The sequence below is a fragment of the Podarcis melisellensis genome (assembly GCF_964234715.1).
Source record: "Podarcis melisellensis genome assembly, chromosome: 2".
In the NCBI taxonomy this organism is placed as follows: Eukaryota; Metazoa; Chordata; class Lepidosauria; order Squamata; family Lacertidae; genus Podarcis; species Podarcis melisellensis.
The window spans coordinates 82,414,645-82,431,057 of NC_138529.1; the positions used below are offsets into that span (position 1 = coordinate 82,414,645).

Genomic DNA, 16,413 nt, shown 5'->3' on the forward strand with positions numbered 1-16,413 from the left:
CAGTTGAGTGGCCAGTGCATGGACAGGCAACCCCGAGTTGTCCCAGACAATCACCAAAGTTGCTTGTCCGTAAACCTAGCCCCAATGAGTTCCTAAGGAATTGCAGTCTCTCCCATGTTTTGCACGCGTTTGTAGATTTTGAGAGATGTAGGCTGGCAGTGCTGTAGCACTTTTCAATTGACTGCCTATTTATCTTTAGCTGAGGGTTTTAAATAGATATTTTAGTTCAGAGGAGGCATCCCATTTTAGATAGTATTTGGTGCATGCTTGAAACATCAATATTCATGCACCATGTTTAAAATACAGTTGTAAATATTGGGAACCATTCCCTTCATACAGTTTGTGCTGCAGTTAATTAAGAATTTATTCTGTGAGGTTGTGGTGCACCAGCATCTAGACTGTAGGATACTGGTAAATGGCACATCTAATGGACATGGTAACAGGATGCGGGAGGCACTGTGGTCTAAACCACTGAGCCTCTTGTGCTTGCCGATCAGAAGGTTGGCAGTTCAATTCCCCGCGATGAGGTGAGCTCCTGTTGCACGGTCCCAGCTCCTGCCAACCTAGCAGTTTGAAAGCATGTCAAAAAGTGCAAGTAGATAAGTAGGTACTGCTCTGGTAGGAAGGTAAACGGCGTTTCCGTGCACTGCTCTGGTTTCGGTGTTCCATTGTGCCAGAAGCGGCTTAGTCATGCTGGCCACATGACCCAGAAAAACTGTCTTTGAACAAACGCCGGCTCCCTCGGCCTGTAAAGCGAGATGAGCGCCGCAACCCCAGAGTCGTCTGCGATTGGACTTAACTGTCAGGGGTCCTTTACCTTTAATGGACATGGCATGTCTTCACATTTTTCAAAGTTGTTGTTTTTTTACCCCTTCTCTATCCTCAGTGGGTTTGTCAGGAGTGCAACAACTGTCTGCCCTGAACATCTCCTCCCAGGGCATGCTGGTGACCTGGCGGGGCGTGAGTGGAGCAACGGGATACCGTGTTACCTGGGGCCTCCTCTCAGGTATGTCTGTTCAGCTGATCCATTTTCTTCCTGTGCTCCAATATCAGGATGCTAGAGCACAGCATGATCAGTCAGATCTGTCACTGTGACTCCACAGATGAATTGACTGTCCCAGAATGCTACGAAAATACACTTTTTTACATGCCCAGTGGGACCTAATCAACTGAAATGATTCCTTATGAAAATACAGGGGTGTTTTCACTTTGCAAATAGCACTATTTGTGAGATGATGGTGTTTCAGCTGCCAGAAAAGAGGGATGCAATTATTTAATTCAATAGGTATATTTGAAGGTTTTTGTGGATGAATATAGAAAGTGCGGGAGGTGGTGTTTTGGGTAGCAAACGTGTTGATTGTAGTTGTTCAGAACAAGACTTCAAAGTGGCTTGGCCTAGGGCCTAATCAGATGGCTGGCTAAAAAAGAAGCAAGTGACTGCTCCAAACAACTCCTTATACACACACAAAAAGAAGCATCACTGTCCGTGTAAAAAGTATGTCTATCATTTATCAAAAACTAATATGATACTAAACATAAACATTAAGCCCACAACTTAAGCTCATTCAACTTGTGCACATTCAGTTTTATGTGCATGGCAAAAAATAAATAAAAAATTTAAAGCGGGTAGACATCCAGGGGGGAAAAAGACTTTAACATTCTCACCAATCGTCGCACCTAGTTTGTTTTGACTATATGCAATTTTGGCTTAAGGCACGATCCCCGGAACGTGACCCCCGTTTAAGTTGCGAGCTTAAACTGTGCATGAAGACTCACTCAGTGTAGGATATATGACTATAAAATTTATTCTAGATATGTGATAGAATGCACTTGCATAATAAGACTATGTGGGACTTTCCTTGCACAGTGTGGCAGCACCTATACTTTGGAATTCCCTGCCTATTGGCATCAGGCATGCACCTTCACTGTACTGTTTTTGGTGCCTATTAAAAACATTTTAGTTTAGTCAAGCCTATTCAGACATATAAAATGCAGACATGTGGTGTGTGTGTTTTGGTAACATAGTTTTATTCATGTTCATCTTTAAACTGTTTAACATGGTTGCATTGATATATATCTTTGTTTACAAAAGAGCATATGGGATGCAACAATTACATAAAATTTAAATTAAAACAGTCAGATAAACGTTAACCAAGTTGTCTTTCACATGTGTTTTAGTCTGGGGTTTTTTTTAGCTTATTAGCAGCTGATCTTGCCTTTATTGGAAGCCAGTCTCCTCAACTCTTTTAACGGGTAAATTTTCATGTGTGTTAAGAAAATCCCATGAGGAACCAGAAATTACTCTGGATCGTGGAATCATAGAATTGTAGAGTTGGAAAAGGCCACAAGGGTCATTTAGTTCAACCCCCTGCAATGTGGGGATCTTTCATCCACAACCCTGAAATGAAGGGTCTCATTCTCCACAGCTGTAGAACTTGAAAACGATAACCGGCAGTGTTAACTGTTCCAACAAGCTGTCAAAATCTCTGCTTTTAAAAAAGAATGCCAGCTATCAAAAGTATTACATTACATCCCTTCTAATAAATTATATAATTAATATCTTAATTACATCATGGCTATATTATATAATGAATTACATAATTCATAACTTCATCTTTATATAATTATCTTCCATTTAAAGCAGCATTCAAATGCTGTTTTTATCTGAAACTTTATCATGAAATATGGTACCACATCTGCCTGTGTGGTCATACTTAGTAAAGTTGATAACCCAGAACCAATTCGCAGGATCTGTTGCATCACTGTTGGGTTCCAGTTCTATTGTTAACTCATTCCACCTATTGACTGTAGCCATTCCATGCATTGCTGGGAGCCCTTGTGAGATAGTTGATGGAGAGTGTTGCACTTGGACCAAAGAGGCCGGAGTCCAGAGCTCTGCTCCACTGCTCACCTAGGCCACCACACTTAAAAAAAAAATTATTAAGTTTTCCATTTTAACAATCCAATAAAAACCACATTAAAACATTCCAAATTAATACAATAAAAAAGCCAAATTTTATGCCAATTTATAAATCTTCCCATGCCCTGAAGTTCAGGGAGTGATGATCTAATATTATGCTGCATTTCTTAATTAGTCCCAGTAGTCCCAATAAAACATTTCCGATGTTCATCCTTCATTTATTTTTAACAGCCTCTGAGTTCGTTTAGCAAGCAGGTTAGTCCTTTGTACTTCTGTGTAAAATATTTTTAAGTTTCTTCTTTTTTTATCTGCCACCACACTTAACAGGATCCAGACATGATATATATTGTAAAATAATCAGTTTGTTCCAGGGGAACTTTTTTCCTTGTTATTGTCGATACTCAGTATTGATGTGTGTCCATGAAGACAGCTGTATTTGTTTAGGTGGGACATTGGTCACTTTCAGGGAGACCGCTAATGAAATCCTCTCTGCTAGGGACCATCCTCTCATTTCTGTTTTCTTAGAGTTTTCTATGTCCCTGTGAAGATTAACTTAGTAGATAGTCTTCTCCCTCCTCCCAATTAAGCCAAGTGTGAGAAGTCTGCAGGTCTTTTGAATGCAGACCACTCTAAAGTTCATCTCTGCACGCAGTGAAAATCTCCACATGCATTAAATACTCTGCTGTCAACTTTTGTTTGTTTGTTCTGTGCTTTCTCAGGTCAGGATGTGCAGAGAGCTGATGTGGATCCCAGCAAAAACTCCTTCTTGTTGACTGGACTGCAGCCTGATAGTGATTACCTGGTGACTGTTGCTCCAGTCTTTGGGCAGGTGGAAGGGCCAAAAGCCTCCATCAGGAGAAGAACTGGTGTGTGTTGTGTGCCCGAGGGAGTATTTGTGGTTTGTTTTATTGTTGTTATTAGCAGTAAATCATGCTAGTATTGGCCAGGCAAAGTGAGGCCTGTGGTTTAATCATTATTGGTCTGTTCAGCATTCCGTTTATAATGCGATGACTCAAGTTTAAACTAGCTTTACACAGAGGTACCAGAATTGTTCAGGGCACAGTTCTGTGGTACAAGTTTGATTACCAGCTCACCCCATCCCCTCACCCCAATCCAGTCATATCTTGGTTGTTGAACACCTTGGTACTCATCCATTTTGGCTTCCGAACGCCAAAGTCAGTGTTCCAGTCTGCAAACATTTTTTGGAAATGTACGACTGTATTCAAAAGGGGGAGGGGAATGCAAAATACAGTGCAGTGTTGCAACTCTGAGAGTGAGACACTGCAGTGAAGATTGGTTTGTGTGTGTGTACGGCAATGATCCCATTGTTTATCTCAAAGGCAAAGCCCAGCTGGGCCCCTCCTTTTTAAAGAGTGACAGATCTTGTCATAGTGGGTGTTTTGATTCAGATTGGCTCCCTACCCACCTCCACAAATGAACTTCTCCCATAGTCACAGGCATATGTGGGAAGTGAAGTACTGGCTACTGAGTGGTTCTCAAGCCATTCTAAGAGTCTCAATCCTACTGAGTCCAGTTTCTCTTTGCTATGTTTAGAAGCCATTATACTCCAGACTCTGAGAATTGTCACTATTGATCCAACGTCTATCCAGTTGGCCTGGAACATCATCCCTAACGCCCGAGGTTATCGGCTGGAATGGAGAAAAGCAACAGGTAACCCAGCCTGATTTCAACAATGAGTGGAAGGGAGGTTGTGGGTAAACTGGGGAGGCTGTCTCTCACACACTCCTTATGGGAAGGAGTGTGAAAGCTGATTCTTTTCCAGCCACTTCCAGATTTTCCTAAGACGTGATCTCTGAGGGTCCTCCATAGGCATGAGGCTCCTCTCTATCGAACAAGGCTTAAGAGAAAGAGTATAGGGTTGTTGCTGCAAAGCCTGGACAAAACGGGAAGATCTGATGAAGTTGGTGGGCTGGATGTGCAAACAATTGCTGTGGCTAAGAATTGACAAATTTATTTCTGCTCCATGCCATTTCCGCAAGTGTTGTCTTATAAATCTGTTCCATTCCATCTTTGCATTAATCTCTAATTTATTTATTTTGTTAAAGCTACATGAAAATTCACATGTAAATATTTATGTACACACTTTTATGTATACAGTGGTACCTCGGGTTACATATGCTTCAGGTTACATACGCTTCAGGTTACAGACTCCGCTAAACCAGAAATAGTACATTGGGTTAAGAACTTTGCTTCAGGATGAGAACAGAAATTGTGCTCCGGCGGCACGGCAGCAGCGGGAGGCCCCATTAGCTAAAGTGGTGCTTCAGGTTAAGAACAGTTTCAGGTTAAGTACGGACCTCCGAAATGAATTAAGTACTTAACCCGAGGTACCACTGTATATTTTTTATCAAAAAACACACTTATAATAATAATAATAAATAATAATAAATTTTATTTATATCCCGCCCTCCCCAGCCGGAGCTGGGCTCAGGGCGGCTAACAATCAAAATAATCCGACATTCTAAAAACATTCATTATAAAAATTAATTAAATCAAATTAAAATCAAATTAATGGCAACCATCAAGCAAATTCTGTGTAGATTGCCGATTGCCAGAGGAGGGGGGTCAGGCTGCGCCCTGACCGAAGGCCTGGTGGAACAGCTCTGTCTTGCAGGCCCTGCGGAAGGATGTCAGGTCCTGCAGGGCCCTAGTCTCTTGTGACAGAGCGTTCCACCAGATTGGAGCCGCGGCCGAGAAGGCCCTGGCTCTGGTTGAGGCCAGCCTAACCTCTCTGTGGCCTGGGATCTTTAGGATGTTTTTATTTGCAGACCGTAAATTTCTCTGTGGGACATACCAGGAGAGGCGGTCCCGTAGGTACGAGGGTCCTAGGCCGTATAGGGCTTTAAAGGTGAGAACCAGCACCTTAAACCTGATCCTGTACTCCACCGGGAGCCAGTGCAGCTGGTATAATACCGGATGGATATGATCTCGCAGCGAAGACCCCGTAAGGAGTCTCGCCGCGGCATTCTGCACCCGCTGGAGTTTCTGGGTCAGTCTCAAGGGCAGCCCCACGTAGAGCGAGTTACAATAATCCAGTCTGGAGGTGACCGTCGCGTGGATCACAGTGGCTAGGTCAGGGCGAGAGAGATAAGGAGCCAACTGCTTAGCTTGGCGGAGATGGAAAAATGCCGCCTTTGTTATAGCTGTAATCTGCGCCTCCATAGAGAGGGAGGTATCGAAGATTACACCCAAACTCTTAACGGACGATGTTGGCACTAATTGCACCCCGCAAGAGATGGGAGTTGCCCCCTCAGTCCCATATCGCTCCGTCCCAGCCAGAGGACCTCTGTCTTAGAAGGATTTAACTTCAACCGGCTCCCACGTAACCATCCAGCCACAGCTTCCAGACATCTGGTCAGTGTATCTGGGGCCGAGTCAGGATGGCCGTCCATCAACAGATAGAGTTGGGTGTCATCGGCATACTGATGGCAACCCAGCCCAAAACTCCGGACAAGCTGGGCGAGGGGGCGCATAAAGATGTTAAAAAGCATCGGGGAGAGAATCGCACCCTGAGGCACTCCACACACCAAGGAGTGGCGCGATGACAATTCCCCCCCAAGTGCCACCCTCTGTCCCCGACCAGAGAGAAACGAGCGCAGCCATTGAAGGACTGTGCCCTGGATTCCCACGTCGGCAAGGCGGTGGTCCAGGAGTTCATGATCGACCATGTTGAAGGCTGCTGACAGGTCCAGAAGAATCAGCAGCCCCGACCCGCCTCGATCCAGCTGCCTGCGGAGATCGTCTGTTAGGGCGACCAGAGCCGTCTCGGTCCCATGACCAGCACGGAAGCCGGACTGGAATGGATCGAGAGCCGATGTTTCATCCAGAAACCTACCAAGCTGTTCAGCAACCGCTCTCTCAATCACCTTACCCAGGAATGGGAGATTCGAAACCGGGCGGTAATTGGATAGATCTAAAGGGTCTAATGATGTTTTCTTTAAGAGCGGACGCACCACTGCCTCCTTCAGTTCCCCTGGGAATATCCCGGTGCCAAGGGACAAATTGATGATATCCCCCAGGGGGGCCCGCACCTCGTCTGGACACGCTCTAATCAGCCAAGACGGGCACGGGTCAAGGGGACAGGTGGTGGGCTTTCCAGCTTGGAGGAGTCTGTCCACATCGGCTGGGGATATCCGGTCAAAGTGGTCCAATACTGGACCCGAGGACAGTCGAGGGGCCTCCAGTTCCTTTATTGTATCCAAATTGGCAGGGAGGTCATGGCGGGGAGGTCATAAACTCCCCCCCCCATATGTGTGTTTTAAAAATGCATTTGACTACATTAAGGAAGGAAAACCTGTGTCAGGGAAATGCAAGTGCTTGTAGAGAACAAAGTTTCAATCCAGACATTAGTCCAGGAGGTGCAGATCAGGTCAGCCAGACCAGAGCTCATAAATTCCCTAGCATCCTTAAATGTGATTTTGTGCTGATCTCCAGGTTTGGAGCCCCCCAGGACTGTGACACTGCCCACCAATGAAAACAGCTACACTCTGACAGGGTTGCAGCCAGGCACTGAATACCAAATCACTCTCTTCACCTTGTATGACGGCAAGGAAGTGGCCACCCCAGTTACCATCTTGCAGACTGGTGAGTAAGTGATTTATGACTTGCAGCATGTTTAGCCCTTGCCACCTTGCTTTCACATCTGGAGAGAAGGAAGGGCCCTTGCAGTAGAGCTGCCAAGTTTATCTCTCTGAGCAGTAGGCTGATATTAGGATAAAGCTGCCTCTTCTGAACCTTGCTCTACATATTGATGAGATGTTTGTCTTTGGGTCAGTTTTGTTTAAAGTGCCGGGAAGTGTTTATACCTTTATACAGAAGAAGAAGAAGCTGTTTTTTATGATCAAAATAAGGAAAATGTCCTTTCAGAAGCTGGGTGGTTAGATGGTGGAATTCTGAATATGCAAGTTAATTTAAATTAAGTAGAACTAAGCCAAAATGCACCTCCCACTTTAGATATGAGGGGGCAAGGCTTCAAAAGCAGGGGAAATGAATTCATTTGCTCTGTGTGTGGTGGTGTCATGTAAACAAAACAGAATGGCCCTGTGCTGCCAAAATGTTATTTTGGTGGCTGCATGACCCCTGACTGGCTGGACCACAAAACATTGAAAATATGTCCCCACCTCTTTTTTAAAAAGAGGGCGAGATCCCCCTTTAAGAATATACCGATGCAGAGGGGTATTGAATGGGAATAAAATAATGCAAAGTACAATAAAATCCTGGGGAATCTTTGGGAAACCAAACCCTCATTTTTGTCACCAAAAACCTTTGCTCACAGGAGGTTACTTTGCAATTAAGATTAGAAATCAAACATTGCAGAAAACCAATCTTAAATCAACAGTTCTCCCCTGTAATGTAATTTTTCAAAAATTTATGTAGGCATTTCTACCCCAGATGTGTTGCAATGCTTTTGCTTTCAACATACCTTTAGCGAACTGGATGTGAATGAATATAAACATTAAAGATGCCTTCCTCAACCTGGTGCCCTCCATATGTTTTGGACTAAATCTCCCATCAGCCCCATCCAACATTGCCAGTGGTCAGGGATGAATGGGAGTTGTAGTCTAACAACACCCAGAGGAGGGCACCACATTAAGGAATGCTGGAGGAAAGCTTCTGAGCATGTTTTATGGGTGTTTCTTTCATTCGCCATGGGTGTCAGGTGTGAGAGAGAGCAGGGAGCTTAAGGTCCTTGGAAGAGCCCAAGCCTTCCTCTACTAGGCTTCCAAATGCTGAATGGCTGTAGCTTGGAAAGCCAGGGACGATGCAAGTGGCAGGAGTCCTCTTTGCACTGGGCCGCCAACCTGTTCCTTTGACTGCAATACATGTTTATTTCAAGCAGGGGCAGGAGACCTGCAGGTGGGCAGGGAAGATCTCTGCAGGTTTGGGGTGTTCACATGTCCTGCCTTTGTTTCCCTTTCTCTTTGAGAACTAATCCCCATGGTTTCCTCCAGCCAACCAAGTACTAGAATTGTGGACTTGAACCTTCCACACCAGCAGCCACAGCTCATAAGCCAAGTTGGTTGCATAACGTTCTGAAAAATCCCTATTTTTCTGTGGCACAGCTCTAGGCCCCTGGTTGGCCTCCTACATGCATCTCTTCCATGTTGATCAGATCTGTATGTTATAGCCACTTCCAACCTAAGCAGGAGGTGGGGTTGCGGGCTTCACAGCCCCTCCATGTGCCCAGGGGGTGGGAGACCAGCCTCCGCACGATTGGGGGATTCCCGGCTGCATCACCCCCTGGCCGGCCAGTCGGGTTGCGCAGGGGGTGTGGCCTGCCCCTTAAAAGCAGGACACAGCAGGGGATCTCCTTGTCCGCCCCCCAGCTGCTCCTGTTTTTCCCACCCACCCGCCCTCTAAGGTTTGCTTTCTCTGACCTTGCTATGGACCTTGGTTGGTAGCCGTTTAGGGGCCTGGTAGGAATTTTTCCACTTGGCAAATTGGCACCAGCCACTTGGTTTTCGCCTACCTCGTATCAAATCGTCACAACTTTCTGGTTAGGCATTGGAATAGTTCTGTAGATGGAAAATGGGAAGGTAACGCCATCACCTGCTCCACATTTTGAAGGGTAGTCCAGTAAAGGATTCCGGGGGGCATGGCCCTGTCTGAAGCCTAGGGAGGTTAGGGCCTAAGGCATGCCTCCTATTGGTGACCCTGAGGGTGCTCCTAGTTGATGTGCATCAGCAGGACTCCCCCTACTGGTGGTTAGCCCTTCCTGGACTTCAAGCAGACGGGCTGGAGTCAGATATAGTCGGTTAGGTCCAATGCCTAAGCCAATACCGCTCACCACCTGTACCAATAAAGTTGTGGCTTTTTCTAGCCCATTAACCTTATAACTGTGTCATGTGTCATTATTTCTACCTGGGAGGGGGGTCGGGAACTCGCCACGCAATAAGCTGTATGCTGCTTTTTTGTTTTTGCTGATGTTCAAAGTTCAATATGGGGATCCTCCTCCCCATCTCTTCTGCTGCAAATAAATTATGGCTTTCCCTGTAATGAGGACCTGGTGCAACCACTCTATCTGCTATGGCTGGTCCGCTGCTTGTCATGCTGGCACCTTGGCTCCCCTCACTGGCTTCCTTGCATTTGAGCTGTGATTTGTCTTGCAGGGGTGGCACAACCCGTGGGCAGCATCTCTGACTTGAGGGTCATTGAGACTTTGGGGAACAGAGTCAGACTGGCCTGGACGGGTGTCCCTGGGGCCACAGCCTATAAAGTTGTGCTACGCAATACCCAGGGTGAGTATCTAGGAGAAGCTGAATTGTGGGGTGGGATTGCTTCACGGTGGTCCTGGTGCTATTGAAGATCCAGTTTGCATTCTCAGCTAATAGGAGCAGGGATGTGGGGGGAAGCAGAAGAATTTGGTCCATTTGGGGAAAATGGGGCAATATCACATCAGCCTCAGCCAGAGCTCAGCCAGCACCCACCTGCCTGCCTTCTTACTTGCATTCAGTCCAGGAGGACTGTCTGTCATCTTCCTCCTTCTTAATCAAAACAAAAAAAATTCCTTCCAGTAGCACCTTAAAGACCAACTAAGTTAGTTCTTGGTATGAGCTTTCGTGTGCATGCACACTTCAGGTATCTGAAGAAGTGTGCATGCACACGAAAGCTCATACCAAGAACTAACTTAGTTGGTCTTTAAGGTGCTACTGGAAGGAATTTTTTTTGTTTTGACTATGGCAGACCAACATGGCTACCTATCTGTAACTCCTTCTTAATGTGAGTGTTGCCACTGTCAGAGTCAGAAGAGCGGAGAAGGGCAGTGAAACCCACCCAAATTAGATAGCTCTGCCTGTCATGGCCTGTCCTGGCCCCACTTACTGTCAGCCTCTCTGCCTTCCACCCTACCAGTCCCAAAAGGCAGCCATAGGAGAGGAGGCAGAGTTGTGCAGTGCAATGCAACAACATTTGTTGACAGATGGATGCCCTGCCCAGAAATTGTTCCTCAGCCAACTCCCGATTCTGTCTTAAATGTCTCACAGTTTTACTTCACAACCAAGAGGGCTAGGAACTTTTCTGCCTTAGAAAACCAATGTGAGTGCCTCATTTGCAAGTGAAAATTGTGAATGTGTAGCACGTGGTTGCTTTGGTCTCTGCTACAGATGGCACGGAGAAGACACGGCGTATCCCAGGCACCCAGACCACCGAGGACCTGACTGATCTGAAAGAGGACGTCGTATATGTGGTACGCGTGTCAGCAGTTATTGGCAACCGTGAGGGTAGTGCTGTTCCTCTCAACATCCGACTCCGTAAGTGTCAACCGACTCATCCCAGTTAGTCCTAGGCCCTTTTCAGAAATTAGCCTCCATGTGCATGGAAGTGGGAGTAGGGCCACATATGCTAGCACCATTGCCACCAGCTCCACCCTGAGACCTTGGTGCAATGGGAGGGAGAGCCTGTGCCAATTAGGTAGAACTCAGGTGGGTCTCCAGCTCCTAGCCTTGAGAGCCATGCACTGCTTCCATAGCCAGAGGCAATAATGCTTCTAAATATCAGTTGCTGGAAACCACAGGAGGAGAGGGTGCTCTTGTGCTTGGGTCCTTCTTGAGAGTTTCCTGGTTGCCCACTGTAAGAAAAGGATGCTGGAGTAGATGGGTCATTGGCCTGATCCAGCAGGTCTTCTTGTGAGAAGATTTAACAGGTCACTCCCCATCTGCAGTATGGTGATAATAATTCCTCCCTGAGACAGGAAGCACTTCAAAAACTCCCAAGGCAAGAGGGGAGAACATTTTCCAGCCAGAGGACCACATGCCTTTATGGGTAGCTTTCTGAGGGCCACATATCAGTGGTGGATGGGGCCAGAGGGAAATATGGGTGGAGCATTCGATGTGAATCTTTGGTACCATAGGCTGCATCACAGCCATGCAAAAGTCGGGTTTCTTCATACATGCACTCACTCCCATATCCCATTCAGACAAACCAAGGGCATCATCACATGTCAAGGGCACATTCCAACCAGGTAATAGCACTTCAGGAAGGTGTGGAGTAGGGCTGGTGAGGGACATGGCCTAAGGAGGGGAGGGGTGACCTGAGGAGGGGCATGGTCTGGGGGCAATATAGACACCCTCTGGGCCTGAAGTTCTCCACCCCTGCTCCAAAGTGGCATGTAAGTGTTTGTGCGTGACCAGTTTTTCCCAGCCAACACGCTCAATTCTGTCTTTGGACTTGCAGAACGCCCATCTGTGGGCAGCATCACCAACCTACAAGTGGCTGCCCTTGGACCCAGCCAATTGCGGGTGACGTGGAATCCAGTTGCCGGGGTTACCGGATATAAGGTGACGTGGCGGCAGAGAGATGGTGAGTTGCTCTGTGTGTGACAAAAATAATATATTCTGGCTTCAGAATTAGGCTTAATTGGAACTTGGGGGTCTGCTGTATTTAAGGACTAAAGTGTAGTGTCAAAACTAGAGAGATGAAATATATCAGGGGTGGGATAGGGCAGGAAGGAGAACTGGTTTGGGACTGCTGCCCAGTTACAAAAGTGACAGCCCACTGGAACTCTGTAGACTCAATTAGCCTGATTAACTCAGGGAAAGTGTCCACATAGGTTAATTCTAAAATGCAATGCCATTTCGGACAGGGTAGTTTAATGAAGCTGTTTTGAACCATTTTTTATAATCGTATTTTATTGTTGTAACCTGCCCTGGGACCTTAGGGTGAAAAGTGGAAAATAAATAAACAATCAACCAACAGGAGTCTAGCTTAATCAGCAATCTAGAGATCTCTGAGTTCGTTTTTTATAACCAAGCAGGGAAACAGTTTTGTATTTCAAAGGTGAAATACAATAGCCAGGAATTCTTAGCTTGGGTTCAGCTTATAAAAAACCCCCACTCCAGTTGGAATTTGTATTCCTTTGGGCAGCAAAATCTCTCTCAATTGGTCTCTCCTTTTTTAAAACACACACACTCAGTGTTGCTGTTATGAAATATTTGTCTCAGAAGGATGTAGACTGGTTTTGTGGTATGCCTGGAAGCTGTTCTGTTGAAGGATACCTTGTTTGGGCTAAGATATGCTGTTTCTGTTGGAAATTTCTGTCTGGACTCTTACTTGGCAATTGTGGCAGAAAAAGATTCCCAGAGCTGCTGTCTGGTAGCTCTCAGCTGAGGGATTTCTTGCCGTAATAGTCCACCCTGTTTTCAACCCTGCTTTATGGAATACGCTTCCTCCAGCTTGATGTCGTCTTCTCCCCCAGGTCAAGAGTTCTCTCAAGTCCTTCCAGCTAATAGAAACTCCTACACTATTGAGGGCCTGAGGCCTGGGTCTTTCTACCTCATTGGGGTCTCGGCCTTGGTTGGCAACAGAGAAGGGAGTCCAGTTACCGCCACAGCTACAACAGGTGAGGTCAACTCTGGCTGTAGAACAGGGATGCCCACAGCAAGTCCCTCTCAATGGCACTGCTCTCAATCATCCTTTCCTGTTCTTTTGTTTTGCAGCCCCTGATCAAGTGGGAATGGTCACTAGCTTACAGGTCCTGGAGTCTCGGAGCACAGATGTGCGAGTCACATGGGTTGGTGTGCCCGGAGTTACAGCCTACAGAATTGTGTGGGGCCGCAGTGATGGTACAGTAGCTGCTCAGTTTATCAGTTGTCTGCCTGCATTGATGCTGTTTCTGATGCTGATGTTTCTCCCAGAAAGTGAGATAGCAGAACCTTTGCAAGTCCCAGAATCCAAAGCCCCATTTGTTTTTCCCAAGTATGAAACAGGTTAAGACAGGGTTTAGAAACCTCTAGCCTTCCAGATGTTGCCAGACTGCAACTCTCATCTTTCCGACCATTGGCCATGCTGACTGGGGGCTGATGGAGTCCAACAACCTTTGGATGGCTACAGGTTGCCCATCCTGGTTGTAGGACAAGGATAACCTTTTGTCTGCGAATAGCATCAAGATTTGCACTTGCATTAAAGTGTTAAGATCAGAAGGCGGAAAATATGAAAACAACGAGAAGAGGCAGGAATGAAGATTTGGAGATATGCTTCAGAGGTCCAGACCATGGGGAGCCTGGAAAAATTAATAATTACAGTTTGGACTACAATTTGGTTGGTTTTTTATTTTAGTTTATTGTTTTTAATTGGATTATGATGCGGATATGTTGATTGGCTGTTTTTATTGGAAAATCAATAAAAATGATTAAAAAAAGAAAAGATTTGCACTTGTGAACTGGGATAGACTGGAATGATTTTGCCCATCTTTTTAAACTCTGCTCTGCTTCGAAGGTGGCCCTGAAAACAGCAAGCTGGTCTCGGGAAGCACCAATTCCTTTGACATCCAGAACCTGGAAGGCGGAGTCAGCTACACTGTGAAGGTCACTGCACTGATTGGCAACCGCGAAGGAGACCCCGTGTCTCTCATTGTCACCACACGTAAGATTTCAGTGGATTTGTGTGCCACATCTCTGTCTACTTCTCATTTCAAGGAGGTTTGGGCACTACTCTGGCCACTCTGAGAGTTAGGCTGTGGGTCTGGAGATGGAGATTTGCCCAAGGTTGCTGGTGAGCTTCATGGGCAAGTGAGTGAGGGGTGTGAGCATCAACTGACTCCTTTTAGGTGGGGTTTGGCACCCTGGATTAGGCAGCGGCTGCATTTGTAGCTGTCATCCCAGAAGCTCCCTGGAAGCAGAGGCTGTGAAACAGGGTGTGGACAGGGGTTTTCCAGCTCTTTGGAATGCGCATCTATGGAGGGTGCCAGCTGCAGTTCCTAAACAAAAGGTGAAAGGCCTTGTATTCATCCCACATTAAATACCCAAATGGACTCCTGGATGAGTCCAGGTGCATTCTTCAGTTCCCCTCAGCAAGGTTCACTCCCTTCATCCAGGACAAATAGTTCCTACTACAGTGCCTTCTCCTATCCATGGCAGCAATCGACCTCCCTAGATCCTCTTCCTTTGCTAATCCTCCCAACCTTTCCTCTCAGCGACAGTCTCAGTTCAGCCAGTTGGGAATCTGCGTGTGACCGACTCCTCTGAAAAGCACATCCGGGTCGAATGGAGTCCAGCACCAGGAAGCACAGGCTATCGGCTTGTCTGGCAGCCGGCAGATGGTGAGTATTGTCTGCACCAGAGATGGGGAACCTCAGGTCTGGGGGCCTCTCTCTCTGGCCTCCTTGCCCTTAGGACTCTCCTCAGCCACCCCTGCTTTGCACCCTCTTAAATGTTTCCTTCCTCCCTATCTAGAACTCTGCCTGGGTAGAAAGGTGTGTGTGAATTTACATTTGTTGCTCCACCTACTTTCGTTTCTGGACCCACCCACCTTTGGCATGTGGCCCTTGTAAGGTTGCCTAGGAGGGAATGTGGCCCTTGGCCCAGAAAAGGTTACCCAGCCCTGTTGTGCTACCTACACCTCTCTTACGTCCGCCCAGCACTCAAGAAATTAACTCCCTCTCTCACCCGGGGCAGGTGGACCAGAGAGGAGCCAGCTGCTTCCAGCCAATGTCAACACCTATGACATCAGAGACCTGCAGCCAGGAGGGCGTTACGAAATCCGCATCACCAGCCTGGTGGGCAACCAGGAGAGCAGAGCTGTGGCTGTTGTTGCCAACACTGGTAAATCCACCTTCCGTCCTCTACTAAGTTGGCCAGCTTCTGCAGGCACAGAGATCAGCTAGAAGACACATTCTGCCTATTTATGAATTTGGGAGATAGTCAAAACGTACCTCACTCTCGCAGGTGCCCTTAGGTTGCCTCTTGTCCCCTGTGGGGCTTTGCCTCAGGCCTGGCTCTGCTTGGAGTAAGGTAGCCATCTCATGGCGGCATCTTCAAATTGCATTTCATCAGAGCTAAAAGGCTTCGTTCGCTGTGCTCTCCCTTCTTTCCTAGGTCTCACATATGTGTCCTGATAAACGATGGTGGTTGGGAGTTGTGTGTCTTGATATTTATTTACTTATTTGATTCCATTTATGGACCCTTTCCCATGAACTATGTCAAAGTGATTTCACAGTAAATTTATTGGGTGTGTATACCCTGCCAGAGGAGTGGATTGGAGGGTTTATAACTTCAGACAGTATTAAGGTGTTTGTATGTTGTCCCCCAAAATAATGTGATGTATAGGTTCTTCTGTTTCTGCCCTGTTAAATGTTTTAAACTCGTCTTGCTGTTTTTTCCTCAACTTCTAAAGAAAGAGTTTTTTTGTTTTGTTTTTACATCTACAGTGGTGTTTATGTATTATATTTTTGTATTGCCTTTCCATTGAAAATGCTGAATGAATCACTGTAACAAACCACTGGTGGCTAGTTGTGTATATGGCGCTGTTCTCACATCTGCTGTGCTGTGAAAACATCTTTGTGATGAAAACACTCTCGCTTGTGCATGGTAGTTATAACTACTGCAAAGGACTTCTGCAAAGCTCAGGGATGTAAGTGCTTCCATGAGGAGCCAATGGCACTGGGGAGAATGTTTCACTAGTGTGGTAACTACTGTAATTGATCATGATTATGGAGGCTCAGTTGCTTCTCTTGGTGGAGGCAAAGATTGTCTGAAGGC

At 46.4% G+C, this 16,413-nt stretch overlaps 1 protein-coding gene across 5 annotated transcripts in view; it reads left to right on the top strand.

Annotated features, from left to right (window-relative positions):
- COL7A1 (collagen type VII alpha 1 chain) overlaps nt 1–16,413 on the top strand; it is a 103,140-nt gene that overhangs the window by 13,033 nt on the left and 73,694 nt on the right. For all 5 annotated transcript variants that reach the window (XM_081900925.1, XM_081900928.1, XM_081900926.1 and 2 more), the window contains 12 exons: nt 887–1,006; nt 3,640–3,786; nt 4,475–4,591; nt 7,376–7,525; nt 10,051–10,179; nt 11,044–11,190; nt 12,113–12,238; nt 13,134–13,277; nt 13,375–13,500; nt 14,153–14,299; nt 14,850–14,975; nt 15,331–15,477. In XM_081900925.1, the coding sequence (XP_081757051.1) occupies nt 887–1,006; nt 3,640–3,786; nt 4,475–4,591; nt 7,376–7,525; nt 10,051–10,179; nt 11,044–11,190; nt 12,113–12,238; nt 13,134–13,277; nt 13,375–13,500; nt 14,153–14,299; nt 14,850–14,975; nt 15,331–15,477 (1,626 nt within the window). The remainder of the gene's footprint in view (nt 1–886; nt 1,007–3,639; nt 3,787–4,474; nt 4,592–7,375; nt 7,526–10,050; nt 10,180–11,043; nt 11,191–12,112; nt 12,239–13,133; nt 13,278–13,374; nt 13,501–14,152; nt 14,300–14,849; nt 14,976–15,330; nt 15,478–16,413) is intronic.